We start from the raw sequence: 11,053 nt of genomic DNA on the forward strand, positions 1-11,053 counted from the left end.
TCCTTTATTAGGCCTGGTCGAGTTCCAGGATGTTGGTGTACTCCCTAGACCTATGAGCTGGTCATGCATCCATGCTCAGATTTGAGTCTCTGATCACATTGACACCTAAGCCATGAGAGTGCTTGGTTCAACCTCTGAATTATGCTCAGTTGTTAGCCTCTGGGATTGCCTGGGATGCACAGTCTGAATGATGTCATAGGTTCTCACCCTAGCTTCGAAGGGGGGGTTTGTTGGAATCGGAGTCCTAGTGTGTGTGGTCCTAGAGTCCTAGGAGTGTCCTACAATTGTGTGTGAAGAATCTTGAGGCCACTTGTGCCACCTCATGTGGTAGGTGTGATTCCTCCCCTAGATTATAGGATCTAGATTCTCTTGTGTGTGACCTCATCTATGAGGTGTCTGTGTGGGAAGATAAGGCTTGCCCAGCCTATAAATGAGGCTATGTACTTGCTATGATTGCACAATCTATCAACATCAGTTCGTGCCTCAGCTCTTGTCTCTAACCTGTGATTGAGTGTCTCTCACCCTCTCCCCATTTTCAACAAGCAGCAGGTTTCTCAGGAGGTGCGCTCTCGGTTTTGGACGAGGCTCTGGTCCAACCTTCGACCCCGGAAGATCTCATACTTCTTTTGATTGACTGCTCGTGGGGGTCTGCCCATTGGCCCTTGGTTGGAGTAGATGAGGGTGGATGTGCGTTGTTATAATTGCACGGAGGGCGTCTTGGAGATGATCCCGCACTACCTTTGGAGCTGCCCGAGTGTTTAAAGAATCTGGCTAGGCTCCCTTCGGATTGTGGCTTGGATGCAGGATATTCACCGGGACTTTACCTGGGGCATGGCAGCCTTGTTGATGGAGGAGGGTCATGCCTTCCACATTGATGAGGTTTCCCTAGCCTACAGGATACACAGACAGAGCATTCATCGGATTGAGTTGCACCTCCAGCGAGACACCGTCCTCCCTCGGCTCTTAAGGATGGTGTGTGGGAAACAGTGGCCAGCATCACAGCATGGAACATCTGGGTTGCACGCTGCAGCCTAGTGGTGGGAGGTCATCGGGGTCCACCGGCAACCACTCTGGTTGCTATTTGGCAGGCTATCAGCTATACTCTGCGCTCCATCTGGGAGCGCGGGGCATCAACTATAGAGTGATCGCCGAAAGGCGGGAGCGTTTCTGCAACGTGCATTGCATGTAGGTTTTTTTTACATTCTCACGCTGCGAGGGATTCTCTTGTTGTATAGTTCCCCCCCTTGGTTGCTAGCCCCTATCCCGGAGGCACCCTAGGTAGTGAGCTGGGTTTCCGGGATGCAGGCTGGCTTGTGCCAAGCTGGAGGGATTTTCTGGTCGGCGCCCAGCTGACTTGTATGGTTTTGTTTTCAAGCATTAATAGAAAGCTCTTTTCTCTGTTTAAAAAAAAAAGAGAGAGTGAAGAGCCACACATGAAAAGGTGTGTGCTCCCAAAAGGTATGTGCATGAAGAGTTGTGTACCCCTTATGAAGGGTGTGACCCTTGATGAGAGGTGCATTACAACAGTACAAGTAGGAGTCCTGTTCATATGAATTTGTCTCTTGTGAAGGGTTGTGCCTCATGGGAAGTGTCCATCAAAAGGGCATACCCTTCCACAAGTGTCCATTCGTCCCACCATCCATAGGTCTAAGGAAAGGAATAGGTCACGGATCATGACACTGAACCAGTCTGTACATTTGCCAACCAGCTCCTGGTTGGGGCCTATAAAACCACCTATCCATGGCTCCATTTGGCCAGGCTTTGCACTAACACTTCTGCCCGTAACTAGGGTTAAATGCCTCCGTAGTTGCGGGCCTCTGCACAGCCTTATCTGGGGCCGCTATCCCACCCCATACAAAGTTCCATGTGTGGCCAAATGGGTGGTCAATATCATGACCACCAATTGGGCCATGCTGTCCTGTGGATAGATCTGCTCCTGTGGGTACTCAAAGAAGATGACCATGTGCTGCCCATGTGGCAACCTGTGTGCTGCGACATGGCAGCCTTTCTTTGCATAATGCCCCTTATCATTCTACAAGATCTACTTTTGTGGGTGGATCCTCATTAAACACAATAATTACAACTCAAAGAAGATGAACATGTGCTGCCCATGCGGCAATTTGTGTGCTGCCACATGGCAGCGCCTCTCCCTCTATAATCCCCCTATCATTCTACGAGTGATTGCGCCAGGCTCTCCTCATTTGGGGGTTAACAAGTGGGGATATGACCTTTTTTTCTTCTGACATCATGGATGTTTTGATGGGCGGACGGTATCTCATTTTTGGTGGGCTCCTTTTGGCAGGACGCTTCCCATGAGGCATAACATTTCACAAGAGTCACAACTTTATGGAGGAGGAACGCTTTCAATTACCACTAGACTATATGCCCTTTCATAAAGGGTCCCACCCTTTACGAGGGTTACAGACTTACACTTGGGATACCCATACCTTTTCAAGTGCGACTCTTCACACTCTTTTTTAGGAAGCCTATGTTATGCTACACATATATTTTACTAGATTGTCTTTTATGATGTTAAGGTTCAGCAATCCAAAAGGCATTCAAATAAAAGTGCTGGCTGTCTTGCAGCCTGCCTCTCAGGGTCCTAGCTCCCTGCAGCCAATAGTTAGCATGGATGATTACATAACCAATGGAAAATCAATCCGTGAAAATGTGAATGACCATGCCTCGTAGAATCGCTCTCATCTGTGAGCAGTCTTCCTAGAACCCTTTGTGGCTTGCTCAGATGATGTCATGCCAAAGATTGACAAGAGTAGCTGAAGCCAGGTGCCCCCCGATCACAAGGATGCACTGTGCTACCCAGATATTCCAAGCCATGAGGCTGGCTATTGTCTCCCAAATGCTGACCTTTGGCGAAAGCTCGAGGCACCATCAAGCTAGGGGGGAGCAATCTTGGATGTCCTAGCTGATGACATGCTCTCCATCTATCAAGTAGGCTAAGGAGATCATCTCTTTGGAAAAAACATGATGCCACCATGTCCCATGTGAAGACATGATGGATCCTCCACAACTTGTCAACAATCCTCCACAATCCTAAACCTTAAACTTGTCAACATTTTTTTTTGGGAGACACTAAAATGAAATTGTTTAGTCTCCACAAGCAATTGTAGCTTGAATGAAGAGAATGTGGACTAACTTTTGATTAGCCTCTCTCCTTTATTGCTAACCTTTGTCACGGCTGAGTCTGCCCTTCACCTTTGGAGTGCCAAAGAAACTCAGTACGAAGACCTTTGTATAAATGGATGCTCAAGTGGGCCTTTGCTTGCTCTCTTAACAGGCTTGTATATGTGGACATGAAAATAGATGCAATAATGATGCAGCGTCCTATAAAATTATGTGTCACATGTTTCAATTCAGTGTGCACAATGTGAGTGACATCACATGTTGCATGGATGTATCTTAGATGCAATGCTGTGGTCCTTGCTGACATAGTTTATGTTTGTCAGGAAGAAGACCAGGTGTTAAGTTTGTAGTCATGGCAACAGACGATTCGTTTGATCCAAACAAACTTGTGGCAGATGCTTTGAAGAGTCTTCAGGAGGCTGTAAGTTCTGTTTTTGAGTTTCAGCTTAGTTTGCACGCAAGGTATATGTAAATTTGCACGATTGGATATATTCTAGTCTCACAAAGGTTTAGTTTGAACTTTGCACACAAGAATCATGCATGGATTATGTGATCATGTGCCTGCTTGGTTGCTTCTACATTTCCGCATCTTTGGGGTGCAACCATGTGTTGTCGTGCAGATTTGTTGCTGTTTCGTTTCCATTTATGGCCTTATTCACAGCATTTTTAAAGCTGGTTTCTGCTGCTGAAATGTTATTGCAGAATCTTGCTCTGCACATGACCTCTGATTGTGTGATACTGATATTTGTTTATGGTGTTTGAAATCTAGTGGGACAAGACTGAAGACAAGCTAGCCCTTGGCAGTTTGGGATTTGCAGCTTTCCTTTTTGTATGGGCATCCACAGGCCTTGTCAGTGTATGTAACATCTGGCATTGCAATGTATTCTCGAAGAGGACCTGGGTGCAGTCATTATTGTCATATTATTTTGTTTGGAGTATTATCGCTGTATTTCTAACAATTTGTCAAGGTAGACAACTTAGTGGCTAGTCACAGTGACCTTGGATGATGGGTGGATGCCACTGGATGCAGTGTGATACTATCACACATCAAGACAATCAGATCACCAAAAAATTTTAGTTCAATTGGTCGAAATTATATACAGAGGTTGCCTGCCCTTACTATGGCGGTTTTATGGACAGTTACAGTGTATGCGGATATTGGTGAGCTGGGTGTGTCCATTTTAGTGCGACCAGTGGACAGCATGGCTTTTTGCCTTGTCAGACTCAAAGGAAAAGGGCCTTGGTGATCATGAGAGCCATGATGCTGTTTGGATATTCTATATCCCACAATCATGTTCAGTATATATAATGTTACCATACCAGGAGCATCATCGAACAGGCCCATAGACTTTTAGGAACATATCAATGTCTGCTCTTAGCAGGTAGATGCTATGTTAAAAAATCACTGAGAAAAGGACCTTTGATCAAATCTTGAGAATTAACCATGCAATTCAGCAATCCAAAATGCGCTGATCATGGGAAAAAGAGAAAATATATCTGGCTAAAAACCAGCCTGTTTCCTTAGAACCCAACTCACTGCTTAGGGTATCTCAGGTAGATGCTACGTTGTTCCCAGAGAACTCAAATGTAAGACCCAGCAGGGTTCTTCAAGGATTAATCCTTCGGTGAAGGCATTCTCACAATGTGAGACATTTGAATAGAGAAAGACACATGAATAGAAATCCTGAAAATGAGACGGATTATTCATCAGATTTGAAATCAGTTTTTGTCCATGTTGCAGCTTGCTAATATCATTGTGAGACATTTGAATAGAGAAAAAGACTCATGAATAGAAATCTTGAAAATGAGACGGATTAATAAGATCTGAAGTCAGGTTTTGTCCTTGTTGTAGCTTGCTGATACTGCAATAAATTCTTTCTATCTTAAGTGGTGCGTCGCCCCATCAGCTAGATTGTGCAAGCATTTTTTGCTGAGGCATGCTTGTTTGGGGGAGACTAAAATGAAACCATGATAGTCTCCACAAGCAATTGTAGCTTGAATGCACTTTTTGATTAGCCTCCTCCTTTAGTGCTAGCCTTTGTCATAGATGAGTCTGCCCTTCATCTCTGGAGTGCTAACAAAAACTAGTGGATGCTCAAGTATGTGTGGGTGTGTGGATTTGTATTTGTGAGAGCATATGTCTATACTATGGTCTACACCCATCCTTTGGCACTGATAATGTCGGTGGGGATCTCATAGAAGCTAGTCCTTCTATGGGTTATGGAGTATATGGTTTTTGACCTTGGGAGTGATTGTCATAAGATTGAAAGTGCACTATGTGTCATGTTTTTAGAGGATGAGTTTGGGCATGTTCTTGGGTTCACCTAGGTTGTGGCTTGCTGATATTGCGATAAACTTTTTCTAATTTAAGTGGTGCGTTGCCTTTTCAGTTAGATTTTCAAAGCATTTTTTTTGCTTATACATGCTCGTTCGGGAGGGAATAAAATAAAATCAGTATAGTCTTCATAAGGACTTATAGCTTGAATGAAGAATTGTGGACTTTTGATTAGCCTCTCCTTTAGTATTAGCCTTTGTCATGGCTGAGTCTGGCCTTCACCTTTGGGATGCTAACAGATACTCAGTACGAGGACCTTTTATAAATAGATGCTCAAGTTTGTGTGTGAGCATATGCTTATACTATTGTCTACACCCACCGGTTGGGGCCCCATGACATCGATGGCGATGCCATAGTAGCTAGTCCCTGCTATTCGTGATGAATTTTATGGTTTTTAACCTTTTGAGTGATTGTCATGAGATTGATAGTGCACTATGAGTTATGTTTTAGAGGATGAGTTTGGGCATGTTCCTTGGATTCATCTAGATATATATGAGTTGTCTCATCTTTGATTGCTTCAAAAGAGAAGTACGAGAACAAAAAAATATTATATGGAGTCAAAATCATGATTAGCAAGCAAGTTGTTTTAGAAACCAATCCTTTTTCTCTCTTGATCTAGCAACGATCTGGATATTGCAAGTCTAAAGCATCAAAGGTTCCTAGGATGAGACAATAGCTCATAGCTCTAAGCTAGTCAGAGGTATTGTGGACTTAAAATTGCAAGCCTTGGAAGTTGAGGTATGCTTGGTTATAGCACACTTAGCTTCCTTTGGTTCTTTCCATGGCTGAATGATATTTTTACAAGACAAAGACTGCAAAGCCTTATCTTAATGGAGGATTGCCTGCTGTGTACCATCCTTTCAAGAAACACACTTTTTTAACATTGGTAATTTATGTGTTAGTGAAAAGTGTTTAAGTGGGCTTGGACCTTTCTTTTTCTTGCAATTTATGTCTTACTGAATAGTGTTTAAATGGGCTTGGACTTTCTTTTTCTTGTAATCCTTGGACAATGTTGTACTAGGAGAGTGAGTTAGCGCAAGGGATGGGCCCCTTTTGGCCCCTTCAACACCACACCACAAAGCCCTCTGGGATCTAGACTAATGAGATCATAGGTGGTGACCATCTACCATACGCCCCGGTCATTCTGTTAGTAGCTCTCAATTTCAATATCAACTTTTTGCATTAGCCCAACCGATTTGGTTGATTACAAATATATCTAAAAGACATGTAATTATAGGGGTTTTGTGCAAGGAGGTTTAAAAAGCGTTCCACAAAAGTTTTAGAAATTATTAGAAAAATTCAAACAATGATCAAGAGGTTTTTAAAACACGTTCCGTAAAAGTTTTAGAAATTATTAGAAAGGTTTGAACAACAATCCATACTTATGATTTATAAATTTTCAAAACTCCGTGGACCCTATAGGACATTTAAAACACTTAGATGTGATGCCACTCATGAAGATCTATCGATTTTCAGCAAAAACCTAAGTTTTGGCAAAAAATAGAGTTCATGTTATAATTTATGAAGTCCTAACACTTGACATTTACCTTCTTGACAGTTTCACATTAAAGTCATTCTTGAGTACTTACATCTTGTGTATTTACATCGGTCCAGTTTTTCATTTAAGGCAAGAATTTTGAGTCTTGGTGCATAAGTTGAGTTGTGAAGGTTGTTCAAGGCCTCAACACTGCAATTAGCAAGCAACAAACAATTTTAAGGGACTAATACAATCTATTCTAGCTAAAGAAAAGTAGGCTTATGCACTAAAAATACTTCAAAATTTTTACATCGAGGATTAGGTAGTGTACCTTCTCTCTCAAGAAACACACCATCTTAGCATCATGAATTTTCTTGCATCTAATGTTTTACTGGATAGCTTTAGACCGGCTTGGACTTTTCATGTTCTTTTAATCCTTGGACAACATATTATCCCCCTATCCCTTTTATGATTCTTTATAGTCAAGGTTGACGAATTCAAGCAGAAAAGGTTGTATTAAAGTTAAACTTGTAAACTTTATTTGTTTGAATTTTACAACGTGGGTTTGTTTACCTATTTATTAACTTTGTCCCATCAAAGGCCAGATTTAGAGCACAATGTATCTGTAGTCCAATATTGAGCCCATAATGAAGCTTGAGCTTCTTGAGCTTAATGATGGTTTTGTATGGTTTTTTGTATCATGAGTTTTGAAAGCTTGAGCTTAAAACTGAGTCTCTAGAAATAAAAATTTCTCATCTCAATGGATGGTTAGTACTTTAACCTCATTACTCAATAAACTCTTTGAAGCTCAAGCAAGAATCTATATTTAAAAAATGACTATGACATCATCTGCATCTAGTACTGTGCCAGCGATGCCTCATTGGTGAGGGCATTTCTGTCTTGAATAGTTGCAATCGTGCTCATTGAAGAGTTAGTCAAACCAATCTTATTGAATGGACAGAAGTGACAAGATTTTCATAGGTCGAAATCTACATTCGTGAGCTGCAAGTTACTAAAGCTAGTTTATCTTTAGGCAGTAAGGCATAAATGGATGTACTTGCATGGTAGTAAGCAAGTTCCCAGTACTTGGATGAACAAATGTAGCATTACTGGGTATGACCTTCTATTGTCCCTTGTTCATGCCTCATTAACCGGCTGTAAAGATTGTAACATCTGGAAAGTTTGGATAATACTAGTAGATGGGATCTTTTAACACAAATATTGATTTGCTCTTTTGTGGCTGACTTCAAGCCAGAAAAGGACCACTAATTTGACCAGTTTCTTGGTCAGCACTTTACTGCATTGATATAGTCCTGTTTGCCTAGATGTGTACTGTAGTGTTTTCATGTTGGTGTAACTGTCTGAATATGGTCCACTGGGCATTGCCTACCCATTCCAGTCCCTCTTGAAGCTTTGAGTCCTTCCTATTGAAAAGCAAAGGATACCCTAGTTTGCATGTTCTCTGCTTAGTTGTCGAGCTGACTTCCGTACTCTCCATGATTTACGTATTTTTGCTCATTCCATAGCAACTCAACATTTGATCAAGGATGTTTACTTAGTGGTAAGTGATAATGCCAGGATATTTTCAAGTTTACTTAGTAGTAAGTGATAATGGGCATGTGCATTTATAAAGAGCATTGGTGCTAGCTCTGGAAATGTTAATTACAGTGATGTTTCTAGTATGCTTCTGTAATGATGTGAAAATATGGCACTAGTCTCCTCTCCTATATGGCGGGAATAAACTTTGATCATGTGAGAGGTCTTAGGAATGGTGCTCTTTTTTTGGAGTCGAAGTATCAATGTTGGGGGATGTGCATCGGCCATGGAGTGTATTAAATGTATGACAAGGGGCTTCACTCCCTTCCTAATGGGCCACTCAACCCCTTACATTACTCCCTTACATTAATCCTACGCCCCCCTTTTCCCTTCTCTTTTCATTCCTCCCACTCCTCCCTTTTCATGCCTGTCCTCTCCTCCTTCACTCCCCTTTCTCCCCTCTCCTTTCTTCCCTTGTCACACCCTTCTCCTTTTTAACTTTCACAATTGCTCTAGCACGGTTTGCTAAAGTTCTGTTCTTCCTTTCAGCTACTGCATTCTGTTAAGGAGTTCTGCACATGATGCAATAGATTTTCCTCCATGACATGCCATGGTCTGGCCTTTTTCTTTAAGACTCCACACATAAGAATGTATATCATCCCTTACCAGGGTTATAGGGGTTATGCCACTTTGTTTTAGAAAACATCTGCCTGGTTTTCTGAGATGATGTAAACATTTTAGGATTTCTTTTGTGTATTATATATTAATGCTTTATTTTGTGGAGGATGTGTACAGGCCATTGATAAATTGCCGCTAATTCCGAGCATCTTTGAGTTGGTCGGTATCTTATTTTCAGTGGTAAGATTCTTTTGTACCAAGTCTTTTGCTGACTTCTTAATAGTTTGTTATAAATGTCTTTAAAGTTTTACTTTCTTGTTACATGTCTTTTTTTATTTTTTGTCTCTGCGCTCAATGTGACACTTCAAATTTCTCATATCAATGTACTTGCCAAGAGTTGAAGCACACTATTCATGGGCACACCAGCAGCCTAAACATCCACCTCAGAGGTTTGCTGTGTGCATATGTAACTTGTGTATTCACACGTGCATGTACATGACCAGGTTGTTGGGTGGGTGTGGGGTGCTAGTACAAGGGTGGGTGCAGGTAGTTTGTACATGGATGTTTGGGGTTGTAATGTGGGCTATGTGTGTGTGGGGGGGGGTGGGTGGGATTTCTTTTTGTTGATTCAGTAGCGTCTTCGCGCACGCTTTCCTTCTGCTACATTTGGAAAGCTTTTGTGGCTCTTTGGGATCCACCCGCAACGATAGGAGTTCGACTTGTTCTTTGTATGGGTTAGATATTGGGCACTCTGGACCATATGGAAAGACAGGAATCAAAAAGTCTTTCATGAGCCCACCTCTTCCATGTTCTTTTACTTTCGCATGTCCCTCAAGCAATCACTCTATGATTGCTTGTCTGTTTGGCAGATAGACTATGCTGTCTACTTGTCTTATACTGAGATTTTCTGATTTTGTATTGGCTGATCTCTGCTTTGGAGACGGTCTTTTTGTAATATAAAGTTACATGGATTTCACAAAAAAAAAAAAAGGCGTGTTGGGGTGAGGTGCAGCAGGGGGGGCGGAATGGTTGGAGGTTGTAAGGGCGTGCATACAGATGCTTGGGTGCATTGGGTTATGATGCAGGCTGAGGGCATGATGTGTGCGTGTCTTCGTTTTCCCTCCCCTTATAGAGACCACCTTTATAAAAGCCTCTTGGGTTGGATCATATGTATCCCCCTCAGTCCATCTTCATATCCAAAGTCAAGGTTTTGTTACATATGCTTGTTTGTGATAAAGCTAGCACATATCTAAACTTCTAAAGTTCCACTGCTTTATTTCCAGGAAATGTTTTTGATGTTTTCTGACACATTTCTGGCTGGTGCAGTGGTTTGTGTATCGCTACCTTCTTTTCAAACCAGACAGGTAATTTTTGTATTATGTGGCATGGCAAACTTGTTTTGCAAAGACAAATCGTAATGCTGTGTTATTTTACATTGAGTGCTTTATGTTGCAGGGAGGAATTACTAAAAAAAATAAATGATTCCTTGGCGAAAATTACTGGATCAGATGTCGAAGAATAGCTGTTGAGTAGTCCGAATTAGATTTTTCTCAGGATTGATAAGCCATTTATATTCTTGAATACACAGGGTTTAAAAAAGGCACAAGCTTTAGAACTATGAGCATGGAAAGGCAAAGCCAGCATTTATTATGCTCCAAGAGGTGCTATCTCCTTTTGGTTGTCTGCAGTGCGAAATAAAGCATGAATCGGCATTCAAATTCATTTTTGTAACTATGTAGGAACAGATGCTGAGGGTAGAGAAACGGATATCAAGTTCCATAGAATCTGATTCAAAGAGCCTTGGTTTTCTGTTTTTAAAGTTCTTGGAGGAAAAGCTTAAGCCATGCAGCAAGCTAGGTAGTATCTTTCAGCTTGTCATCTGCAGGCATGCGACAGACTGAAGAATATAAGAGTGCTTTAGATGGTTTCTGCAAGTGTTCTTACTA

The 11,053-nt window shown here is 41.8% G+C and overlaps 1 protein-coding gene across 2 annotated transcripts in view; it reads left to right on the top strand.

Moving 5' to 3' along the window:
- Positions 1-11,053, top strand: part of LOC147903661 (protein CURVATURE THYLAKOID 1C, chloroplastic-like) — a 42,207-nt gene extending 31,154 nt beyond the window's left edge. The window contains exons 2-6 of one of the 2 annotated variants that reach the window (XM_087372913.1): positions 3,465-3,562; positions 3,911-3,997; positions 9,285-9,347; positions 10,434-10,471; positions 10,563-11,047. In XM_087372913.1, the coding sequence (XP_087229039.1) occupies positions 3,465-3,562; positions 3,911-3,997; positions 9,285-9,347; positions 10,434-10,471; positions 10,563-10,629 (353 nt within the window). In that variant the 3' untranslated portion in view covers positions 10,630-11,047. Of the gene's footprint in view, positions 1-3,464; positions 3,563-3,910; positions 3,998-9,284; positions 9,348-10,433; positions 10,472-10,562 lie in introns of both variants that reach the window. The other variant, XM_087372914.1, reaches the window with a different exon arrangement.

The sequence above is a fragment of the Dipteris shenzhenensis genome, chromosome 3 (assembly GCF_047967505.1).
Source record: "Dipteris shenzhenensis isolate YYH24624 ecotype China chromosome 3, Dip_SZ_1.0, whole genome shotgun sequence".
NCBI lineage: Eukaryota > Viridiplantae > Streptophyta > Polypodiopsida > Gleicheniales > Dipteridaceae > Dipteris > Dipteris shenzhenensis.